This window comes from Salvia hispanica, chromosome 1 (genome assembly GCF_029641045.1).
Source record: "Salvia hispanica isolate PSC_SH4W2 chromosome 1, Shi_PSC_v1, whole genome shotgun sequence".
Taxonomy (NCBI): Eukaryota; Viridiplantae; Streptophyta; class Magnoliopsida; order Lamiales; family Lamiaceae; genus Salvia; species Salvia hispanica.
In genome coordinates this window covers 8,051,882-8,077,042 of record NC_142692.1, presented here as the reverse complement: position 1 = coordinate 8,077,042, position 25,161 = coordinate 8,051,882, and the positions used below count along the sequence as shown (strand labels likewise).

Here is a 25,161-nt window from a genome sequence, read left to right as displayed (position 1 = left end):
CATGAATTAGGACTGCCTCAATTCTGATGTTGATGGTGTCATCACCATTTGTTTGATTATCACAATGAGTTGTCACTACTGAGTTTCATATTTTTGGTATATTAACTTAATAATTTCCGAAGTGACATGAACCTTTTTGTTTGTCTCCTATCATATTGGAACTATGTCTACTGTATCTTCCTGTCCAGATTTTGATATATAGATTGTCACACTGTGCGGACTTCCTCAGCACTAATCTTCATCCATATTTTATACTTTTATAAAATAAAATATGAGATTGATAATTTAAGGAAACATACACATGTACTTATTAAAATTGATTAAAAAACACTAAAAATGGGATAGAATTTACAAATTCATTAGCCGTCTATGCATTTTAAACTGATTTAAATTGATAAAGAAAAAACAATAAAAATAGGATAGAATTTATAAATTCATTGGCCGTGTATGCATTTTACACTGATTTAAATTTTAATCAGTTTTATGTTACTTACCTAGATTTATACTATAAAAAGGTTTACTTATTTATAAGTGATTATCTAATTGTTTCATAAAAATTCAAATATAATAGCAGCAAAAGTCACAATTTTCGGCCCACTGAGAAATCCCAATTTTACTGGATCAATATTTTGTTGATCCAGTCCAACTCTACCTCAAATTCTCAAGCCCAATCTTTGGCCACGTATGGACGTATGGTCATATAATGAGATTGATATATAACGGGAATTATATTACTCCACTAATTAACTTAGAAGTGAGAGTGGTATATTATTTCTTAAAGGGACCATTTGCTGAAAAATCATAAAGTTTGATCAAATTGTAATATATCCTACAACTTTGAAAAGTAGTAGAAAAAACCATAATTTGAACAGTTCTTAATTATCTGACGAGAAAATAGGATAGCCTACATAGGATATATTGATTATTCATTCACATAGTTTTGTTTATGAATAGACGAAAATATTTAACTAACTTGCAGTGTGGCGTCTGCATATGATTTATCGACTGCCGTTGCCCGTATTAGAGTGGAGTACAATTTTATCTAAATACTTGCTATCGGATAACTAAGAACAAATTCCAATTTCCTAATTTTTCTGGTTGTTTTTCAAGTTACAGAATGAACCATTTAACTAAATTTCATGGTTTTCACTTTTCCGACACTTTGCCCTTCTTATATTTCATGGTATTCAAGACATTTCCATTTTTATTGGGAGGGAATTAAACAACATTTGGAGAAATAAGGGCGGTGTATTATAAAGGTTTTTAATAAATTATATAGGGCTCTTAAATTTGAATGTCAAACGGCATCATCACTACAAGTCTACACCATAACATGTTCTTATGTCATTATAGAAAATTTGAATTTATACAAAATGCATTAAATGAGAAGAAGGTATGAAAATGATATGCACTAATGCTTTTTACTCCCTTCATCCAATAAATATGAATAATTTTTCTTTCACGTTGTTTCATGAATTAATAAAGAGAGGGGAAAAGAGCAGAGATGTTTCAATTTTAAAAAACGTTTCATTTTCAATGAGATAATTTAAAAAGAAAAACGTTTCATTTTTAATGAGACAATGGGATTACTATTTATTCAGATAACATGCCATAAATTAAGTAAAATTTGTTCTCCATTTACACACTTCGATGTATATGATTGCATGGATATTTAAAAGACATTGAGCAAAAGATATTATTAACGATGATCCATTTGATTCTAAAACAACCCGAACCCTGCCCATTCCGCATCGGAAACGGGTCGGGGCGATGACCCGTGAATGGAAGGAGACGACGTCGGGGCTGTTTTCCTACTCGAAACGGACCACCGCGACGAGATCTCAAGATCCAAATAGTAATCGGGTTCGGATACGGATCTAACCCCCTTCACATTCTTCGGTTTCCGGGGCGATGGGAAGCACCCGGCCGTAATAACCACGTCAGGTCGGGCAAGAAGCAATGTGCGTGGCGATCCAACCCGGTCCGATAGTGTGCGTGGCGACCCGACCCGATCTGATAGTCTGCGTGGCGATGATCGGATGGAGCGGGTTCGGGTTTGGGGCTCCATGGGGGGCTGGAAGCATAACCCGGCTGGTGGCGGTTTGAGCTTTCTTGGTGTTTCCTGAAATGGGCCGTTGTGAATGCTTGCTAGTGCTACCTTTTGCTTCCTTTGGTGCTGCTTTTCGGATCCGGATTCAAGCTGGCGACGACCCGGTTGTGTTTGGGGCTTGGGGACTCCGGGTCGGATCTCCCATTTGAAGGGAATGGATCCGGGCTTCTTGAAGGAATCATCATTTTTCATTTTTTTCGAAATTAGAATACTATCTTGGTGTGTTTGTGTTTGTGTTTGTGTGAGAGTGGAAGTTCAATTTTGTGTGTGGAAATCAATTTATAGAAGTGTTGTGTTGAATTAATGGATCAGTCTAGGCATGATCAAAGGCGTAGGAAGTGGGGATATGTGGGCCTTTTGAAGTATGACTTCACAAAAATACAAGATAACATTTGAATTAAGGCAATTTGTTCTTTAATTTGTGGAATTAAATCCTGAAAAATAATAAATTCTACACCTAATTATATAAATTGGACATGACTTTTGGCACCGTACAAATTCAACAGGCCTAATTTGTTTGTCGGTCAAGTGATTATGTGGTCAATAATATTCTTTTATTTATATGCATCCATGTCAAACCAATATACATATTATGTTTTTATATGTTATGTGGGGTTACATTTAATTTATGGATAATATATAATCACTTTATGTTTCTTGAGAATACTATGGAGACAACTACGTACATGATGTATTAATTGATGATTAAAAATAGATAGGTACGTACGTAACAGGAAACTAAATGGAGGTATACAGGTGGAGTACATGAAAATGAGGCCTCAACTAATTTGACATTTTTGCACCAATTTTAGAAAAAATGAAATTGGATCTTGAAAAGGAAGATGTGATAATGCAAAGGCAAAATGATTTTACTGTCTCATGCTTGTGTTTCATCATGATTTACTGATTTATGAGTCTGTAAATCATATCAAAACCATGCGTGAAATTGGAGAAAAGTTTGAACAATTAAACTCAATTTTAATAAGAAATAAACAAATAAAAACATTGGTTTTCATTCCATCATTAATTCTTTTTCTTGAGTATTCAAATGTGGATTAATGGTCCTCAATTTAAATTTTATGACATTAAAATCTGGCAAAACAGTTCAAGGATTCTTCCAGCATGAACCCACTGCTAAGTTGTTTCTTGACTAGATTTAAGAATTCTTGGACTGAGGAGGAAACTAGAGAGCTGACCGGAGGAACGACGCCTAACTTCCGAAAGGGAACTCTTGTGGCATATTATTGAGCGCACGCGTTATATTGCTAGCCACGTCCAACAGTTGCAAGTACTCGTCTGCTCCATCTACAAGACACTGCAAAAGCCACACGAGAGAAGCAACAGCATGTTCACATTCACTTTGTATTCAAACTAAAACTTAGAAGTTGAGAAGAAGCAGACAAAAAATGCCAGCATTTTCACCTTATCTGCCTCTCCAAATTTCTTGCATATTCTTGCTTTCTGGTCATCTGGTATGTCATCAGATTCGACAACTACATCATACAACTGAAAATACGGACGAGTTAGCATTCAGCACGAAAAAAAAAAAAAAACAGTGTGGAATCAAGAATCAACCCTACATGGTTAAGCATCTGAGAAGCTGGATAGCCTTCAGCAATCACATTTTTCACTTCCTTATCAGCCATGTCGAAATCACCACTTCTGCAAGCAGTAAAGAGGGCCTGCACAACATCATCAGGGATGACCTGACCAACGACGTGTTATCAATCAGTGTTTGAGTAGACAAAATGGTGTAAACATTTCAAAACCCATAATTTGTCCCTCGCAATTTCTATATTTTCAAATGCAAAGAATGTTCTATAGAGATGCAAACAACCAAAATGTAATGGTAGTATCCTGAAGCCACCATCATTCACAAATTCTGGAGAGCAACTTACACCAGACACGCTGATTAAGTCCTTAGATGTAATTGAGGATCCAAATAAGCGAGCAGCACCCTGAACAAAAGGGGAATATGAAAATTGAGATAAAATGCTCCCAAAAATGTAATATAACAATGACAAAGCACATGTTCAAGCACCCTCACTCCTTTATATAATTAGTTTCTCTTTCTAATACCCATGGAGTTTCTTAGAATTTCAGGTGGTAATTGGGGTCAATGGCTATGGTAATATCCATCTTATCAATAAAGTATCTATCATACCGTAATATTTACATTTCCAACACAGCTATATCATGGGCAACCAATTTTCCTTGTCTTTGATCAGGAATGTTAGGGCGGGGAAGCAGCTAGCTCATAGCTTGAACTCAGAATTCAATAAATAAAGCACTCTATGTCATTCTGGTCTCTAACCGAGAGTCTATTACTTAAAGACAAGCTACACTCCGGTTGCTAAAGAGAGGAACAAGTTAAAGAACAAGAAAACAAAGACTGTTAAGAAATATCTTCAGGTACTTTGATTCTATCGTTTAAGGATTCTCTCATAAATTTAACCCATGGAAATGTCTTCAAATCACCATTACTTGTACATTTTTTTTTTTAACTTCATGCTCTGTACATAAATGTAAGCAAAATGATAAATGATTGGTCCCAAAATTATGTGCAATGTAGTTTATGGACAATATAAAGAACCATATAATCTTGTTAAAATATAGGTATCTGGCAAAGTTGAAAATAGTATGTATATCTTACTTGTAGATATGTTATAGCACGGCGCAGATCACCTTGAGAGATAGAACTTAAGGTTGAAAGAGCCTACAGTGAATCATATATTTTAATCTGATTGCAACAAGAAGATTGAAGACATTATGCATGCACAAACAAAAATTTGTTCAAACAAGCATCAGATGACAAGTACGATAAATCAAACCTCTGAATCCAAGTTAAGTCCTTCTTCGTTGCAGATGTATAGAATGCGAGATGTCATAATTTCTTCTGTAAGTGGTTTGAATCTGAATTTCGCGCACCTAGATGCAAGTGGTTCTATAATTCTGTATAGATTGAATAATTCCTAAAGTCAGCTCTGAGGATACAAGAAATCATCTTAGGGAAACGCTTGTAGCCGAAGCTACATGTCCACTTAGCACTATCCCCAACAACCTTTTATAACATGTCATGATCCAAAACTCTACCTGCTGATGTAGTTACAAATGAAGAAGAATCTTGTAACTTTTGAGTATGTCTCCATGGTGCGTCGCAAGGCATTCTGTGAAGCCACAAATCAATCATTCACTAAAACACCCATAATACAAAACAATACACGCAGAACCAGCACACTTGCCTGGGCATCTTCAGTCATCGAGTCAGCCTCATCAAGAATTATGATCTTATAAGGTGGGCAAGGATAAGCACTAAAGTCAGAAAGAAAAGCATTAAAATGATAATAAAGGAGAAACCGCAGAAAGACAAGATATATGCTTCATTCTAAGGCATATATAGTATGAGTACCCTTGACGTGCAGAGCCAACAGCTACAGCAGCGAAGTTTTTTATTTTCGTTCGAACAACATTTATCCCACGATCATCACTAGCATTCAGCTCCAGTACTCTAGACTTGTATAACTCAGGGCTGTAGAGAAACACTGGTTAAGTTCAGGAAAAATCCAGAATTCACATCTTACGAGCTGTATAAAAGTGAATCATCAGGAAAGATGACACTACTTTTCAATTTCCATAGTGTCTCCATTTTCCCCTAGTTCTCTCTCCACATTACTTTTTAAGCCTCATTATATAAACGCATACTACTAATAATCTACAACATCAAATATCTGAAATATACTGTAAGTTAACGGATTTGCTCCAATAATTAACAAAAATATACTCCATAAATACTATCCAACATATTCTATTCTCTGCATAAACATGGTACAAACAATAATTCTGCTCAGAGCAAGAAATCTAAGATTACCCATAAAGCTGATGAGCAATGGCAAGAGCTGTAGTCGTTTTCCCAGTGCCAGGAGGGCCATAAAATAGCATGTGAGGACACTGAAAATTCAATCAAACATCAAAAGAAAAGGATGAAGTGGAAAATTTACAAATATACATTCCTAATAAGATAGAAATAAAGAAAAAGCACTACAAAAAAAAATAATTACATTGGTTGTCTCCAAAGTGTTGGTAAGAACTCGAACGACCTCTTCTTGGTGCGCAACATCCTTCACTTGCTTCGGTCGACTGTCAATTCACATATGCAAAATTACTTAATTTACCGGGAAAAAGACATGGGAATAAAATCACTATCGATTGATTACTATTTCTCGACCCATTGCTGGGAGCTCGGCAAAACAGGCGCCATTGCAGCAAATTGCAATGTGAAATGGATATTCTTTGCTTCAGAAAAAGGAAGGGTTTTTAATTTTCCCGCGTATAAAATTGGGGACGACATAGTACTTTTTTGGGATTTTCCTTTCAGCCCCTCAAGTCTCCGAAATTTGAAATTTCCGATGTAGTTAAATTTTGATTTTGGTGTAAAATGTCAAAAGTTTCAAATCAAATTCAAATTTAAATTTGGTTGGATTTTTAGTCTGATTTCAATATTTAGGTAACCATTGTATTAACTCATACGATTCATATCTCAAACCACGTTACTTATAAATTTCCTGGATAATTTTTCAATCAAATTGTAATGAAATTTAACAAAATATGTTTCAAAATTCTTGAAAAATCTATTAAATTAGGTGGCATTAAAATTTGGAAGGAAACAATGTGAGTATGGACTTTATAACAACTTCTTTCTTTTTTTCTGATTTTTATTTGCAGATTACTCATATCTTGGGGCAAGAGAAAAACCGCTTCTCTAAAGGAAGGTTGGTATGGAGAAATGTGGCTCAATCATATGAACAACTTTTAGTTTGGTTTGTCTTGCAGAATATGTTGAACACTCAGCAGAGATTCCTTAAATTTAGCTTCTCCTGCAATTGAACATGAGCTTTCGCCTTGTGTAGGGAAGAACTTGAAACAATAGACCACATCATTTGTAATTGCAGATTTTATAGTAACATGTGGTATTTTGGATGCAATTGCTGGAATCTGACAATTTGCATACCCAAAAATCCAATATCTTATTTTATTACATGGATGAACACTCCGTTCAAGGGCCCTCTCTTCTATGTGATCTTTAATTCTCTTAGTCAATCTATTGGCTCAAAAATAAAGTAATCTTCGAAAAGATGTAACCAAACTAGAGTGTATAGAAAAAAGTACTCTAGTAAATTCTTTAGAGTCTTGGAACATAGATAGGGTGGTGTTCAAATTTTCCTTATTCGTTCGGACAAGAATGTGAAGACTTATTACCTAAAGTTAGAAGCTGGTATGGACATAACTGAAGTGATAGTTCTCTTTTCTCTTGGACTTGCTTTTTTTGAGGTGGTTGATAGGTTGTGCTTAGCATGTTGTTTTTGTGGTGCTTTTTTACTTTGGGGGAGTTTTTTTTATTTGTTCTAACTTGTACTCTATTGGTCACCATTTTGTAATGATTTGAATCTTTCTTTTATGAAAAAATAAATAATTAGAAGATTGAATAACGATACATGAAAAAATAAATACAAATTGGTATATAACCAAGATAAATAAAATAAAGAGTAAAAGCCAAAATTAGTCCTGAACATGTGCCCATTTATCATTTTGGTCCTAAATTTTATCTTTTAGATTTTTTGGTCCTGAACATATGGAAATTTGATCATTTTGGTCCTCCGTCAACATTTCCGTTAATATTTAACGGTCAACCATTTTAATCACAATTTTGACCAACTTAAGCAATTTTCAATTATTTAATAACTCTTAATCACAACTTTAATTATTTTCGGGATATATCGTTTAAAATAAAAAGTAGTAAGAGTTTAGAAAAGAAAATAAATAAGAAGTCTGCACATTTTTGGAAAAAAAATGCGATTCTCTCTCTCGCCCTCTCTCACTTTGACGGTGACGGCGAGCGACGAGCGGCGGCTAGTTTCTCGGCAAATGGAGAAGGAGAAGGGGGAGGGGAAGGGGAAGGGGAAGAGCACCTGCCTCTCAAATCCTACTGAGAATCGACTGCAACCACCATCTCCGACTCAAATACTGTTTCTTGGACGAATTTGGGTTTCTCGGTGGTGAAGGGGGGTGGGCTGGCCGAGACATGACATTTTCCTAGTAATCCCCCGTGGGGCGCTGCTGAAACCCAGAGAGAGAGGAATGGTATTATTGGCGAATGAAATTGGGGCAGCAGCGGGCGTCTTGCATAAAAGCTTCTGCATCACTTTGGTGCATCTCACACCAAATCCAAACTGTGGATATGTATATATCTTTTGTTGAATTTATGGGATTATCAGTATACAATGGCGCTGCTCTGTATTTGAGAGGCAGGCGCTCTTCTCCTTATCCCCCTCCCTCCCCCCCCCCCCCCCCCCTCCATCTGCCGAGAAACTAGCCGCCGCTCGCTGCGCGCCGTCGCCGTGGAAGTGAGAGAGGGCGAGAGAGTGAATGGCATTTTTTCCAAAAATGTGCAACTTTCTCTTTATTTTCTTTTCTAAACTCTTATTTTTTTATTTTAAATGATATATCCCTAAAATAATTAAAGTTATGATTAAGAGTTATTAAATACTCCCTCCGTCCGCGAATAGGAGTCCCATTTTTCCATTTTAGTACGTCTGCGAATAAGAGTTCTGGTTCACTTTTATCATAAATGGTAATAGGGTCCCACCTTCCACTAACTCATTTCACTCACATTTCATTTAAAACTAATATATACAAGTGGGACCCCTATTCCACTAACTTTTTTCCACCCATTTTTCTTAACATTTCTTAAAACCCGTGCCGCCCATGAATGAGACTCCTAATGGCGGACGGAGGGAGTAATTAAAAATTACTTAAGTTGGTCAAAATTGTGATTAAAATGGTTGACAGTTAAATATTAACAGAAATGTTTATGGAGGACCAAAATGATCAAATTTCCATATGTTCAGGACTAAAAAATTCAAAAGACAAAGTTTAGGACCAAAATGATAAAATGGGCATATGTTCAGGACCAATTTTGGCCTTCACTCTAAAATAAAATAGATCGAGAATAAGTTCATCGTGCCCACATATGATATATATTGCTTAAAATTAAATTTTGCTTATCGTTATTAGTGCATTCATTATTAGATTACTACTTCCCCAACCGTGACGAATTAGAGCATCTCCAATGGCAATAGGCTAGCAATAGCCTAGCCAACTCCTTCTGTCACATCATCAGGACAAGAATTAATTAAAATACAAAAAAATTACATAATTAATTAAAATACCTAAAAAAATATTAAAAAACCACTAGCCGGTCGCTAGCCGATTTTGGAGGTTGTCGCGTGAATCGGCGTGAGCTAGTCGATGGGCTAGCTGAAATCGCGCTGGCCGGTCGCAATAGAGGCTAGCGGATAGGCTAGCCGAATGTACCATTCATTAGTGAAGTTTGAATTTGAATTTTCAATTTTGCATATTCTCTCTATACGTAAGCCTACTATGTAAGGACAAAGGACTCAAGCATTTATCAAATTAAAGATGTTTTTTCATTCTGATAAATTTATAGGAGTAATAATATTGTTGAATATTTCATAGTTTGAGTAAATTATTGTATTAGACCGATGACATATAACAGTGCATATCTTAGGAAAACGATTACATGTTTCTCTCAAGTCTCTAACATATGAGAAGTAAAATAAAACAATCAAAACTAACTATTTATATTATTCTTGGACTCATTGTAGCCGTTATTGATAAACAATTAAGGAGTACTAAATTATTCGTCCCATGTAATAACAATAAAAATAACTTCGGTCACACTCAATTAAATCATTTAACTATGCTTCCATAAGAAACAAAATCCCCCCAAAAAATACACTATAAAAAGGTCAGCATTCAATTTGAATATTAATAATATTTCATTCAACTTTGAAGATTCCAAAATCAAATATAAATAAGAACTATCACCAATATCTATTTTTCAAATTTCAAGCGTGTCTTAGGGCATTTTTATAATTCGAGAACTAATCACATCTATTATTATAATTTCACACCTACAACTTGAACATTAAAATGTCTCATTTCAAAAATGAACTTTTTTATCCACTCTATCTACTTGTTCTCATTTTCTTTTTTATTTTTTTCTCATCTCTCTTATATTTTACTTATTTTTTTCACGATCTCTTATCATTTACCTACCTTTTCTCCTCTCTCGCATATTTTACTTAAATTTTCTTCTATCTTACTTTACCAATTTATTATTAAAACCCGTGAGGTTCACAAATGAGACTATTTTTTATGGACAAAGGGAGTATGAAATTTACTACTATTAATCTGTATTACTGAAGTGGAGTAAATGTCAAAACTGGTCGTGTACATATACTCATTTTATGATTTTGCTCATATACTTTATCTTTTGAATTTTGGCATCCCAAACATTTCAACTCGGATCACAATTGGTCCTACACTAACAATTTCGTCAATTTTTAAACAATTTTAACCCGATTTTGACCGATTTTGACGGTTCTAACAGTCCTATTCGGGTTAAAACTATATAAAAATCAATCAAAATCGGGTTAAAACTGTTAAAAATTGACGGATGTGTTAGAAACTTAGTATGACCAATTGTGATTCGAGTTGAAATGTTCGGTATGCCAAAATTCAAAAGATAAAGTATATAAGTAAAATCATAAAATGAGTATATATACACGGCCAGTTTAGACTTTTAGAAGTGATGAAGTTTTAATTTCATAGTAACGAACAATCAAATCTCGACCAAATTGATGATTTCGAAATTGAAATTTCACTTTGCAAAATCTAACAAATTTTATTTGTCACATTTTGAAGACTTGGACTCGCTGCCAAAAGGGGTAAAAAAACTACTTTCCCAATGCAGATTGCAACAAATTTCAAATTCGAACTCAACACCCCACTCTAAACCCACATCCCCGTGCCCTCACCGCCCAATCACACCCCGACACCTAAGCTCCTTCACTCACCGCCCAGCCACCCTCCGGCCCTTGCAAATTCGAAAATACAGCTCCACGGTGGGGCCCACCGCTGTCCGCTCCCAACGAATACCCGAACCTGATCCGACGGCCCAGATCAATCCTCAATTCAAATCGGACCCCAACCCACCTTTTCCCCGCTCGAAAGCAACCATTTATTCTCTTCTTCCTCACATTCTCAATCCATTCGCATTTAATCTTTCTCAGCAATTAACAAAACTCCCGATTTTGTGGTGAAATTCGAAAAACACTCGTTTTTTTTTTGTGGAGGCCAATGGCGAGTGCGGCGGGAGTGAGGAGGTCTACGACGTCGTCTCTGGCGAAGCGCCACGCTTCTGCTTCGGATAATACTGGGAAGCCGGCTTCGTCGGCCTCCGCCGCCAAGAAGCGACCGGCGCTTGCGAATGTCACTAATCAGAGGGTTGGCTCCGGTTCCTTCAATTCGGGGCGGGTTTCTGCGCCTGAATCGTCCAAAATTGTACGTCTCGACTCATCGTTTCTTTCAGTTTTTACATCGGAATGTGGTTGGGTGTTTTTTGGTATTGTTGTTTTTGTTTGATTTTGTTTAGGTTTTGCACAATTAGGGGTTTTTCAGTGTGGTTCCAATTAAAATTATCACCATTGTTGGATGGTACGTGACGTGCATGGTTTCTTGGGGGGAAATTATTAGCTTTTTTGTGTTTTCTTGGATTAGTTTGATGAGTTTTTACGCCTTTTTGTTTGAATATTTGGATTCAAGAAGAGCCGGAAGTGGAATTAATTTCAAATTTGAGGATCGTTTTTGAGATTTTTTGGGGGGGTTTTACTTTCTCTTTGTTAAAGTGTCAGACTTTAAATTAAACGATGCACCATTTCTTTTTGAATCACACTATTGAAATATTACTGTTCTTGAATTTTTATCTGTTTGCTGATGCCATTTTATGTAAAAGGAAAAAGAGCATTTCAATTTTCAAAGATGTATTGACTAATTCATTTCTTGAACAATGCATCTTCTGATTCATCACATAAATGTGCCTATGAAATGTTCACTGATTTCTTGGACTAATTCGACTGAGTCTTGACATATGCAGGTGCCATGTACCACTAAAATTGTGAGCATAGAGAAGGGATCTTCTGTTTCCTCCAATGGAAGCTTCTCTGGGGTTTTTCATCCTGCAGCAACCAATTCTGTCAAACAGACCACGGTTGCTGCGGGTAGATCCTCGTCTTCAATGAAGAGCAATGTAGCCATTCTGGAGGATGGTGCTGCCTCCGTTACATACAGCATGAATGTATCTCCTGACAAATCAGACTCATTCTCTGTTTCAATGGATGAATCCATGTCCACTTGTGATTCTTTGAAAAGCCCCGATGTCGAGTATGTGGACAATAATGATCTGGCTGAAGTGGATTCCATTGAGAGAAAGGCATCAAACATGCTCTGCATTTCAGAACCCATGGACATTGGAGGTTTGTGATTTGATCTTGTGAATTTTCTTGATCATTGATTGCTAGCCATCTTTTGCTAAAGGTGTTGTTTTTGCAGGGGTTGTATGCAAGCGAGACGAGCTAGCAGCATTGGAAGCCGGTGGCATGATTGTCAACGTTGATGATAATCTCGAAGACCCACAGCTCTGTGCCACCATTGCTTGTGATATATACAAGCACTTGAGAGCATCTGAGGTAGTTAGAGATTGCTCAGGCATCTCCTGTTTAACTTAGTTTGAGTTTGTTATTTAATCAATGGCAGTTGCTTATCTATTTCAATTTGTTAGGCAAAGAAAAGGCCTTCTGCTAGCTTCATGGAGAGGGTGCAAAAGGATATAAATCCGAGCATGCGATCAATTCTCGTTGATTGGCTCATTGAGGTTCGATTTTCAGTTAACTATGTAGCTGAAGTTTGCAGTTCCAGTTTGTGAAAGTATTCATTTCTTGACAAAATTCTTGGAACCGCAGGTGTCTGAGGAATACAGACTAGTTCCCGACACGTTGTATCTGACTGTGAACTATATAGACCGTTATCTCTCCGGTAATGTCATGGACAGACAAAGATTACAGCTGCTCGGTGTAGCTTGCATGATGATTGCCTCGTAAGCCCTTGTCACGTCTTACCATTTACTGTATGAAGAGAGTTGTGCACTGAATTGCTCGAGTTTTAATTATATGATTGTGTGTTTTTGCAGAAAATATGAAGAGATTTGTGCACCTCAGGTGGAGGAGTTCTGCTACATAACCGATAACACATATGTTAAGGAAGAGGTTCTGCAGATGGAATCTGCAGTCTTGAATTACTTGAAATTTGAAATGACTGCGCCAACGGCTAAATGTTTCTTGAGGTAAACCACATTTTTGTGCACCTATGATGGCTAGAAGAATGAGATAGTAACATTTGGTATTTCTCGAATGTATTTGTAGGAGGTTCGTTCGGGTTGCTCAAGGGGTAAACGAGGCTCCACTGTTGCAACTGGAGTGCATGGCTAACTATGTCGCGGAGCTATCTCTGTTAGAGTACAGCATGTTGAGCTTTGCCCCATCGTTGATAGCAGCTTCATCGATTTTCTTGGCCAGATACATTCTCCTCCCTGCTAAGAAGCCTTGGGTATGTTTAAGTTCTGAGAAATGCAGTTATGCTCTGAGACATATATACATTGCTGTGTTTCTTAACTTGTGTTGTATCAATGCAGAACGCTACCTTGCGGCATTACACGCTCTACCAACCCTCTGAGCTACGCGATTGTGTGTTGGCGCTACACGGTTTTTGCTGCAGCAGTAGCAATTCAAGCCTGCCAGCAATTAGGGAGAAGTACTGCCAGCATAAGGTGAGATCAGATTTCTTGCATTAATGGATGCTTAGTAATTTTGTCAAATGTTTGATGAAATTAACAATGTTTTTTTTTCCTTTTTTTGAAACAGTACAAATTTGTTGCAAAGAAATACTGCCCTCCATCAATACCAACAGAATACTTTCAGAATGTGAGCAGCTAGTCTCATCAGTTTCAATCTTGCTGTTGTGTAGCTCAGTTTTAGCCTAACATTTCATGTATAGATTAGTTCTTTTAGGCTTTCTCAATGTTGTTGTATTCTGATATTGGGTTTTATATAAAAACATTGAGTTCTAGCAAATTGATGGCCACTGCATTATTTATCATTTATTTACACAAAAATACAAACATGGATGGAAATTACTTAGCAGCAGCACACTGCCTCTTTGATGCTTGGTTTGGGGCAATGTTAAGCCAATGGCAATCCTCAAATTGACATTTGGAACCACTATAAGGCCACTCCACATTGGTAGTAGGACCAATGTATTTGGGGCTCCAAGTCGGGGTGCCGTCCTCGAATGAGTTATGCGTCAATCTCTGAAGCCCCGAGCCATCCGCGTTGATCACGAAGATCTCACCGTATGGCTGGTAATGGTGCGGGTTTGAAATGGGTTCAGCTGAGACTCCCGCGTAATCTGAGGTGAACACGATCTGCTTCCCGTCGGGGCTGAACCACGGATGGTTGGTTCGCCCGCCAGTCCCACTTTGGATCACCTTCTGGAGCCCCGTGCCGTTGGGATGGATCTTGAACATTTCGAAGCTCCCCCCGCCCGGATTCTCCCTATCTGAGGCGAACACGATCCATTCGCCATCTGGTGACCAATTGCTCATCGTGTCGGACCAAGGCCCCTCGGTTAGCCTATAGAGGCCAGCTTCTTCTCCGTTCAACGCGTCCATTATGTATAAGTTCTTGTGCCCACTTCGCCCCGATCTGAACACGACCCATTTCCCGTCGGGCGAAGGGGAAGGGAATGCATTGTTTGCTCCTCCCTTGGTTAGGGTTTTGTAATTGTGAGTTAGGTCTTCATCATCCACATTTATTGAGACTATGTCAACCTTGGTGCTCTCACTAGAGAAATCAGGCCCGGCACTAGTGTACACTACTCCCTTTCTCTTCCAATCCCAAGAAGTTGCAAAGGCGTATAGCTTCGATACTTCCCGAATACCCGACCCGTCTCGGTTCATCACGTACACGCCTGGGAATTGCACGTAGGCGATCCGTTCGCCATCCGGGGAGTACGACGGGAATGACCCGTCGACCCGGAGTAATGAAAGGCCCGGTAACTCGCTCCGGACGTTCTCAATTACTAAGTCATTGCCCTTCCCTACTCCGTCGTTGGTTTCGCCCCGACACTTGTGGTACCCGACCCAGCCGGAGTCGGGCGATATAAACGGGTTAAGATGATGCGTACTAGGCGAAACGTGCCGGGTCAATTCGTAAAACTTATCCGAAACGACGTCGTATAACTCGATGTGACGATAATCCGACCCGGGCCTCCTCGTAGCTACTGCTATGAAGCTCTTATTAGCGACGGAAGCTGCGGGAGTGAACGCGTGCAGACCCGGCGGGGTGACTCGCCGACTCACCACCGAGGCAGCGTCGATCTTTCCACCGACGATGTCGAACGACGCGGAGAAAACGCTCCACCAGCCGTCTCCGCATCTGCGGTGGAAGTAAAGAGTCGAGTCGTCGGCCCAACTCGGCCACCCGCCGTGCTTGACGATCTTGACCCGGCCCGAGCCATCACGGGTCGAGAACACGTAGATGTCGGTGGCGAGCTCCTCGACGTCCCCGGTCCAGCCCTTCTCCCCGTACGAAGCCACCGCTGTGAGCGCCCCGGAAGGCGACACGGCGGGGCTGTAGTCCGCGATCCCCGGCGGGGTCAGGCGCCGGGTCAAACCGGTGGTGAGCCCGGTCGAGTAGACCGCGGTCCAACTCGAGCGCGGCTTGCCCGGGTCTTGGTGGGTGGAGATGTAGATGACGTCACCACCCGCTAGACTCGGGCGGTCCTTCATGGAGTCCGGGCGTTGGTCTCGTGTTCGCCGATTAGAAGAATCTCAGAGCGAGATGAGTCAGTGGGGAGCTGGAGAGCAGATCTGAAGACGTTGAGGAAGATTTGGGAGGAGCCGTTGCGCTCGGTGACGTAGACGAGGTGGGCGATCGGGTCGGGTTCGGGTCGATCCGAGAGGAAGGAGATGGATTGGGGAGGGGGGAAATGGCCGTTGAAATTGACGGAATCGCCAAAGGTGAGGCGGATTTCTTGGGAGGGGGCGGCGGTGGGGAGGGCGAATATGTCGAAGGCGTAGCTTGATCTGCCCAGAGTGGTGAAGGAGATGGTGTCGAGCGCGTGCGGAAGTGGTAATAGGAGGAAATTGATGATGAGGAAGAGAGGGAGAGTGGAGAATTCCATTGGAGTAGTGAGTGAAGACTGAAGTGAAGAGGTAGGAGAGCTGAGTGTAACGAAGATGAGATTGAAGATGGATGTGTTACACGTGTCAGGTGAATTATTTCCTTTATCCTAAATCTCATTTTCATCGTCATAACCAAATATTCTAGCTTCTTCCAATATAAAATATCATGATTTGTTTTTATTAATTTTCTATGTAATACTTGTAATTCTGATTTTTGTGTGTATCTCCCACTTTTCCATTCTTCCCAATGTGTTTTTTTTATTACGTAATTTTAGTAAAATGATATTTAAAAATTAAGTGAAGGTGAAAATAAAATATGAAAAATTAGGAGTGTATTTAAAAAATAATTCAAAATTAAAATCACAACATCCTTCAAATCATATGCTGGCACGTGGCATATATAAGCAACAAAACAATGTTATTAAGCAACAAACTTAGTGGATGACTTAGATGAACAAATTGCATAAAAGACTATTTATATTGCATTAAATGCAATTTATTTTGCATTATACACTAAAATGCAAATAAATTCATTTAATGCAACATAAATTGTCATTTAATGTAATTCTTATGTGACATCCTTTGTTGCTTAATATCATTAAGTCATGTTTGGTAGGGGTGATAACTCATCTAGGAATGGAAATCCATGAACAAATGAGTTATCACTCCTACCATACATGCCATTACTATGTTGCTTATATCTGCCACGGGGCAGCATCTGGTTGAAAAGATGGTGTGACTCTAAGGGTGAAAGTACAGTAGTACTACTATATAAATTCATAGGATTTTAATGATGTGAGATAGTTATATTTTATTTTTAGTTTCAATTGTCAATACCCTCCCTTAAATCCTTCGGATAAATCTTGGGGTTGAACTTTATTCTACTCGGTTAGACATTCAATTGACAACACCCTCCCTCAAATCATTCAAAATGAACTTTGGGTTGGACTTTTTTCTAATTGTTTGCACTAGCTCTAGCTCAATTTTTAAAGCCCAGATATACTGTCGGGATTAGTTAAATGTGACTGACCGGCAGTACCCAATTTGATTCTATGATAAAAATCCATAAAATTTTATCCTAAATTAATTGGTGATAAGAGTAGAGAGCCAGGAGATTTATATAATGGTTTCAATTCTATCTTTAGAGCATCCGCAATGGTCGGCCAGCGACCGGCTAGCCGATTCGTCGCGCTGGCCGATCGGCTAGCCGAACCATTGCAGTCGGCGAGAGCGAAATCGGCTAGCGCTTCGGCGTGGGCTGGCCGATCGGCTAGCCGCCATTGTGGCGGCCCGATCGGCCAGCGCCCATTTGTCTTTTTTTAAAAAAAAACCCTATATAAACGCGATTTTCGTTTCATTTTCATTTGCACCACTTGTTTTAACGAGTTTTCTCTCTCTCTAACTTTCTGTACAAGAGCATCATCGAGCGATGGATCACAACAACGAGTTCAGTCCAGCGACGAGTGGATCTCAGACTCCCACGGTACCTGTGGGATCTGGATGGGGGCAGATGGGCCCGGGGTTTAACATCCCTTGGAATCAGATGATAAGGATGATGGCCGGTGTGCCGGGGGGGGAGGGGCGCAAGGGGGTATGCGGGGGTTATGCCGTGGGGGATGACGGGCGGCGGACAGGGGAGTGGCGGGCAGTCATCGCCCGGGTGGGGGGGTATGCCCCAGATGCAGCAGCAGATGATGCTGCAGCAGATGATGGGGATGATGTGGCAGGGCGGGATGCCGGGGGGGATGCAGCACGGTATGCATCCCGGGATGCAGGGGGGGTTCAGGGGTCACCGGGAGGGGACACGGTATATCGGCCCTCGCTTGATTTTTTGATGGCTTCGTCTCACACGTCGACCCCAGTGGAGACGCAGTTCACTGGCGATGACCTTCTGTCATTGCATGATATGGGGATCGATCTCGAGGATCCGGATACTCCCGTTCCGACGAGGCGGGCCGCGCCGAAGAAGAAGACGAGGGGGAAGGCCAAGGCGGTCGGCGAGTCATCGCAGCCCGCTGTTGACTACACCCCTGGCCGGAGAAAGTGGACGGAGTATGAGTACGCCGGGGTGGCCAGGGGGTGGTTGGAGGTGTGCGACGATCCGCTGGTTGCGAACAACCAGCGGGTCGTCAACATGTGGTCGAATGCTGCCTAAAGGAGGCACTGCCCGCACGGGAAGGACTTCAGCAACGAAGAGGTCCGGAAGGGGTGGGAGCGCACCAGGGCCGCGGTGGGCCGTTTTGCGAATTTGTACGCCAACGCCCTCCGTCAGCTCAGTAGTGGGCAGAATGAGGACGACGCCCGGAGGATAGCCGCGAGTCAGTTCCCCTTGGAGGGGAAGTATAAGGAGTTCACCTTCTGGGAGTGCTTCTTGTTGCTGAAGGACTCCGAGAAGTTCCGGGCGGGGTGCGACGCTGGGTGGCCGAAGAAGCAGCGACTGAACTATAGCGGCGACTACAGCGGCAGCAGCGGCGGATCCCACGACCTCCCCCCGGATGCTGAGGAGTTTCCATCCCCTCCTTCATTTACTGGTCGCCCCCGCCCGGTTGGACAGAAGCGGGCGCAGCGTGCTGCGAGGGGCGTATCCCCCCTATCGCCCCGCGAGGTCCAGTCCTCCGCCCTTCCACCCGCCCCACTCGAGTACACTCTCCATTCGCGTAACCATACGCGGGATCAGATGTACAAGGTCTTCCAAGAGTGGAAGGCCGCCACTGACCCCACGGAGAAGATGTTTCTTCACAAGATGCTCGAGAGCATGCGTGTTGATTTGGAGATCGCGAGGGCACGGCTAGCGGGTTCCGACATGGGCTCAGATACCACGAGTGGCGGCGACGGCGACGGCGATGAGGAGTAGAGAGCGGCGGGGCTCGTGTGTGGAAGCCCTTTTTTTTAAAAAAAAAAATCATGTACTTTTTTAATGGAATGAATTATTTTTCCCGTATATGTGTCGTAAATTTAATTCCGTAATTTAATCGTAATTTTAATTCCGTAAATGTAGTATATTTTGAATTAATTTTATTGCGGCTGACCCATGGCTGGCCTAAATCTGATGTGGCAGGTGGATTTTTTAGTGTTGCTAACGTGGCAGGGAGATAATGGCTGGCCTATTGCTGGCCTATGGCTGCCCTAAGCACCAATGCTCTTATAATATGGGCACAAACCAAACAATTAAGTATAGCTCGCAAAAACACTCTAAAGACGTTTTTATTTGAACGATTTCCTTTTTTCTTGTAAATTTTGAGTTTGTAATGCAGAAACATTTGAACGTCAACCCAATGTAGTTGGGCCTACTTTAATCCATTTATAAACCCATTAGAAAATCCTTTTAAAAGCCCGTTACAATACCCACCCCATGCTCATTGCAATAGTACCATTTACTACAGTATTCTTTCTCCTCTATAAGAAATTGAAAATATATACAGTATTCTGTTTTGCCTTTTTGTATGATCATCCTGCTTATTTTGGCCCACATTCAGTATAAATTCTTTGCTCCATCCCTTATCTGTCAGATCTTCAAACCCACTAATTTAATAATTATATACATCTTGTCAGATCTTCAAATCCAATGGTGTGAATAATTCCAATAATAGTAGTGGTTTATAAACCAGCAAAGCCCAACACGTTATACTTTTTGGATATCGAAGAGCCCATAATTTCATAAAAATACACTACGTGTGAATCCACCGTTGAGTAAGGCCCGAGTCAACACCGAGTCGCCGCCACGTGAAACTCATGGGCCACCTGAAACCACTAAGGCTGTCGGCATAAGTCAAACAAAATAGTCTATGATCAAGATTGGTGCAACTCACTCGTATTACTTTATATTAAATCAGCTGATCGTCATTTTAATTACATTTCCTTTTGTAATATTTGAAGCTGGGAAATATCAATTTTTTTAAAAAAAATTGATAAAAAAATGAAATTGGACCAAATTTTACTATGCCCTTGATTTAAAAGTTAGCTGAAATCTATAGTTATTCCGTGACAGAAAATTTATTGTAAACAAATCTATTTTGTTAAAATATATTTTTGAGTTAAACGGTCATGTTTTTTCCTTATAAATCGATGACATCGCTTAACTCATTGCGGTGAGATCAAGTATGGTTTCCAACTGCAAAACTATTTTAAAAAAAAAATCATTATGAATAATTAAACATAATTCAAATATTATGGTATTTTCAACTGATTTAAAAGTTGAATGACCAAAATTTCATTAAATTTTTTTTTTTTTTAATTTCCTCTCAAATTCTACTGTAGTAGTACTATGTAACTAACTTAGGAAATAAACTTCATACTATGAAAAACAATTTCTAATGTTTTTAAATGAATTCAAATAATTTGATGAATTATAGTAATACTTTTAAATATAATGCACATTCAAAATAACGACGATTCCACGTGGTGGGTGTGTTTCATACTTTATTAAATTTTATTTTGGTTGCTATAATTCAATTTACTACAATTTGCAGACTCCAGAGTTGACTTGTGCAGTCATGTCGTGGGCCAATATTTGAATTGTCCAACTCTTTCAATTTGTTATCATCGGAAAAAATAAAATAAAAAGTGTATAGTTTAATGTGGATGGAATTTAGTGCCATTATTTGTTAGTACTACTACATTATAGTGGTCCAATTGCTATAAGATTACAAATTTGATTTGGATATTTTCTAAATTATTGCAATAATAGAAATATTTTCTCTTAACCAAAATATCACGCGAACTTTTTAATATCTAAATAACGTCTATTCATAATTGATACGTGACGAATATATTTCACATACTTTGGTTTAGGAAGTAATCATGTGAAGTCATTTTTCAATCATTATAGAAATTTATATGTGTCGATTTCACATAAAAATATGTTACTCCTTATTCAAAGAATTTATAAAATACTGTATCTTACTTCACATAACTTTGGGTAGTAAAAGTGCTCAATAACAAGAATCTATCATTAGTATTTTATTTTAGAGTAAAGGCCAAAATTGGTCTTGAACATATAACCATTTTATATTTTTGGTCCTGAACATTATCTTTTGGATTTTTTGGTCTTGAACATATGAAAATTTGATCATTTTAGTCCTCCGTCAACATTTCCGTTAAAAACTAACGGTCGACGAGTTTAATCCCGATTTTGACCAAATTAAACTTTTAATTCTGATTTTTTACTCCCTAATTAATTTTCTAATTATTTTAATTAATATTTATTTGGTTTTCAACACTTTCTATTAGCAGATTTTTCTTCATCTCTACTTTGCGAACTCCCTTCCACACAACCTCTTTCTCCAGTTTCTACTGCTTCAAATCCACCATCAACACAACCCTCAACGTCTTCCCCAACCTCAGTCCTATCATGTTCATCATCGGTATACGTTGCTAACCAATGACTGCTGCTCCATCCTCTGTTCACTTACCCTTTCGTCTTTCCAATTTCTCCTACGACCTACCGAATTCAAGTCTACACCTGAAAGTTTCATGGCGTCGGACCTCAAATTAGGGATTTCAATTGTTGCTGCACTCCGATTCGGTGGAACCGAAAATCAATCAAATCAGCTTTGCAATCGTTGAAATTGGCTACCCGCGGATTCATTTCACTCTGCTTCAACACACTGAATCATCTTCATCATTTCTTCCTTGCTCCTTCATTTAACTTTTTCTCACAAATTAGTTGTAAAACGAGAATCTGGATTGAGGCACTCCACAAAATGAAGAAGAAAAGAATTGAAAATTGGAAACCAGAGATTTTTGTTGATGAGAATTGAAAATTCTTTTGCACAAATAGATCCAAAACAGTTAAAATATCCCCATATAACAACGGGTTTAATTTCCAATGCAGTTAATTTTTTTTGGGGTTTTTAGGATTTTAAATGGATATTTATTAAAATAATTATGGAATTAATTAGGGAGTAAAAAATCAGAATTAAAAGTTTAATTTAGTCAAAATCGGTATTAAACTTGTTGACCGTTAGTTTTTAACGAAAATTTTGACGGAGGACCAAAATGATCAAATTTCCATATGTTCAGGACCAAAAAATTCAAAAGATAATGTTTAGGACAAAAAAATAAAACGACCATATGTTTAGGACCAATTTTGGCCTTTACTCTTTATTTTATTAGTGCCTTTCTAAAAACATTATATGGTGTCTTATGATTATCAGTACGTTTTACACATGAGTGGATAAATTGAAACAAAATACTAGTAGTAGCAAAGATCCCTATCAAAAGATGAAGGTGAGCACTCTAAATATAATTTAATTAATTTAAGATTTTATTAAGTGAAAGTCAAATATTTTGTCACATCAACCATAAATCCATGAGATGTACTTTTTGCCGCATAGTCAACATGGTGTTTCAAAAGTCTCATTTATTTTTATGAAAATGAATACTATTTGTTTTTTATTTGACCATTCATCAATTAAAACTCTTGTCTTCGTTTAGTAAAGCAATAATTTTTTACAAAAGGACGACTATGATTGAACAAAGTTTATTTAATTACCTCCCGTTCAAAGGTGATAGTGATCAGGTTATACTTTAATTCAGATTAGAGTTTGGATTCTTCATTATGATAGAACAGAAAATGAATAACTTTTGATGTACGGCACAACGACATGAATATTTAATTACAAATTAATATTCTAATTTAGTTTTAAAAGAGGATTTGTCTGTCGGTAAAAAAAGATTTTTTGGACTTTAGTAGTGTTTGTGGCAATGTAAGTATACTTCACTCGTCTACCAAAAAATTATCCTACTATTAAAACTTACTTTCTAGAAATTCACATAAAATAATTCATATAGTTCAAATTTACAACTACTCATTGTTTACTAACATTCTAGCTCCCATTATTTCAACACGATGAGGTCTTTTTCCACTAAAAATATCTATCAAACATACTCCATAGATGTATAAGTATTACTATACGGGTTTCAAGTTTTTGAAACTATAAGTTTAAACATAAAAATCATTTGTTGGTAAATACTATAGAAAATTGATCAAATATTGAATAAGACAGCTTACCTAGTAGTAGTAGTTCTGTACTGCTGGTATTTGGCATAGCAATTTTGCTTTCTCGTGGCTTTGACAGATAAATATTCCTGGTGTTGACTTGTCGACAAAAAATATTTCACCAATTGAATTAATCAAGAAATTAGTACACAAAAATAGAACAATTTAAACTTGACTTAAATTTTCCAATTTTCATTGAACTATGAAATATCGAATGTTTCCAAGGACAACGGCAACTGCAGGCTTAGCGGCTGCCCAAAGCATGCATTTAAAGTAGATAACAGTTGCATGCTTCGTCACATAAAATTAATTTTGTATTCTAAAATTAGATTTATTATGCATTTTTAATTGTATTTTTCATTTTTTACATTATGTATTTTTTTATTAAATTTTAAATTATGTATTTTTAGTTGTTTAATTAAATTTTTGTTTGATAATGGAGAAAAGCATTTTGGCAAGATTCAATTGTATCTCGTTGATGAAATGTGGAGGCCATAATATGCCCATTTCACATTATTATTGGTAGTTTTACTTTTTCACAAGTGCTTTACAAATAAATTAATTTGTCTAGTATGGGGGCAGATCTACAATTTTGTCAAATATCATAAGATTAGAGAACACGTTACTAGCTAGCTAGAATTATTTATTTGGACCAAAATTGTCGCACGTAATTGTTACTATGATATCATGATCTATCAATAATGAGGCAGGAAATAATACTATTATTAACACAATTGTCAAAAGAAAACAAAAGAGTGCGTTCACATTGAGTCACTGACTAGTAGTATAACAGTTCTTGTCCCACAATGCAATAAAAACTACCCTACGATTTTATTCGTGATAGATATATATGTATTTATATGACATTATATCCCTATGGGAAATATATTAGTAGTATAAGAAACACATAACGAATAGTATTAATATATCAAAGTGAAGGGTAGATTGTCTTGTTGAACGTTATTGTAGTATCATGTGTGACATATATATATTACAACATACCTCTACATTAATTGCTCTTTTTATGCAATGATAATCCTTAAGGTACAAAATTTTATTTACAAAATAAAGTATAATAGACTTAGATGCTCATCGGTGTGGGCACAATGATAATCCATAACGCATGATTGGATGCTCTTCGGTGTGGGCACAATGTTACAAGGCTTAGGTGTATGCGCGCTTGAGCACGATTTCACAGCCCAATGAATGCGCAACTAGTGAAGTTGTTTTATTATTTTATAATTTAAAAATTAAAAAATATGACTTTTATTATTCATATATGAATATACTCATTCCCCACTTAATTCTTCGCACCTTCACATTTATTTTTATCTTTAATAGATTTTAGCTTTAATTTATTCCATTTAAATTAATATTATTAGTTTAAATGTGTAATTTTTTGTTTGTTTGATTATTTATTTTTTGTGTTTATTCATAAATTGATTAATAGGAGGTTATAATTAAAAATAATAAAAAATGATAAATGCAAAGAGTAAGTGAATAGTGTAATATTAATTCTTAAGTCTTGCCGTTGGGCGATGCTCCACCAACCCTCACATGGACGTATTGATGTACATCAAAGTCTATTATCTTTACCCCTTTTAATTGGATTAGTCACTGAAAAAGGTTTTAAATTGGTCATGTGACAAAATATTATGATTGGTTTATATAGTCACGTAATACACATATATGGTCATGTAGTTACTTTTTTACATAAACCCCAATCACATTGTCCTACCATATAAATTGAGTAATATTTGACAGTATTATTGAAATTATGGGAACTTACTTGGTAATATCACTCATTCAGATATTCTAATTACGTGCTCTATCAACTCATGATTAATTATTAACTACTTTTATGTTCCTTATTAAAAATTTAAATTCAATATT

At 38.0% G+C, this 25,161-nt stretch overlaps 4 protein-coding genes across 4 annotated transcripts; 1 reads left to right on the top strand and 3 right to left on the bottom strand.

Moving 5' to 3' along the window:
* Positions 1–1,592: 1,592 nt before the first annotated feature.
* LOC125185679 (hydroxyproline-rich glycoprotein family protein) lies at positions 1,593–2,381 on the bottom strand. Its single transcript, XM_048082254.2, has one exon. It carries the CDS (start codon positions 2,300–2,302, stop codon positions 1,721–1,723), a length of 582 nt encoding a protein of 193 aa, XP_047938211.2. The 5' UTR covers positions 2,303–2,381; the 3' UTR covers positions 1,593–1,720.
* Positions 2,382–3,104: 723 nt separating this feature from the next.
* LOC125223975 (replication factor C subunit 2-like) lies at positions 3,105–6,500 on the bottom strand. The gene is made up of 12 exons (XM_048127300.2): positions 6,325–6,500; positions 6,169–6,247; positions 5,979–6,058; positions 5,520–5,639; positions 5,353–5,422; positions 5,204–5,277; positions 4,942–5,062; positions 4,764–4,826; positions 4,009–4,068; positions 3,691–3,816; positions 3,533–3,616; positions 3,105–3,425 (listed from the first exon to the last, which is right to left on the bottom strand). The coding sequence occupies exons 1-12, from the start codon at positions 6,456–6,458 to the stop codon at positions 3,321–3,323; spliced, it is 1,116 nt and encodes a 371-aa protein (XP_047983257.2). The 5' UTR covers positions 6,459–6,500; the 3' UTR covers positions 3,105–3,320.
* Positions 6,501–11,236: 4,736 nt separating this feature from the next.
* Positions 11,237–14,157, top strand: LOC125222645 (cyclin-A1-4-like). Its single transcript, XM_048125369.2, has 9 exons — positions 11,237–11,533; positions 12,126–12,504; positions 12,581–12,717; positions 12,810–12,902; positions 12,991–13,124; positions 13,218–13,370; positions 13,450–13,633; positions 13,719–13,853; positions 13,948–14,157. The coding sequence occupies exons 1-9, from the start codon at positions 11,330–11,332 to the stop codon at positions 14,017–14,019; spliced, it is 1,491 nt and encodes a 496-aa protein (XP_047981326.2). The 5' UTR covers positions 11,237–11,329; the 3' UTR covers positions 14,020–14,157.
* LOC125222644 (DPP6 N-terminal domain-like protein) lies at positions 14,148–16,320 on the bottom strand. Its single transcript, XM_048125368.2, is given in 2 exon segments — positions 14,148–15,877; positions 15,880–16,320. Coding segments are annotated over 2 exon segments (2,049 nt in total). The 5' UTR covers positions 16,268–16,320; the 3' UTR covers positions 14,148–14,216.
* Positions 16,321–25,161: the final 8,841 nt, after the last annotated feature.

Bases quoted from the DNA above. Each gene is read 5' to 3' on its own strand.
- LOC125185679 (XM_048082254.2), bottom strand. From the start codon at position 2,302: ATGAAAAATGATGATTCCTTCAAGAAGCCCGGATCCATTCCCTTCAAA.
- LOC125223975 (XM_048127300.2), bottom strand. From the start codon at position 6,458: ATGTCGTCCCCAATTTTATACGCGGGAAAATTAAAAACCCTTCCTTTT. The intron at 4,069-4,763 runs GTAAGATATACA...CCTTTTGTTCAG, and splicing joins GTGCTATAACATATCTACAA to GGTGCTGCTCGCTTATTTGG. The intron at 3,426-3,532 runs GTGAAAATGCTG...TGGCTTTTGCAG, and splicing joins AATTTGGAGAGGCAGATAAG to TGTCTTGTAGATGGAGCAGA.
- LOC125222645 (XM_048125369.2), top strand. From the start codon at position 11,330: ATGGCGAGTGCGGCGGGAGTGAGGAGGTCTACGACGTCGTCTCTGGCG. The intron at 12,718-12,809 runs GTAGTTAGAGAT...TCAATTTGTTAG, and splicing joins AGCACTTGAGAGCATCTGAG to GCAAAGAAAAGGCCTTCTGC. The intron at 12,903-12,990 runs GTTCGATTTTCA...TTGGAACCGCAG, and splicing joins TCGTTGATTGGCTCATTGAG to GTGTCTGAGGAATACAGACT.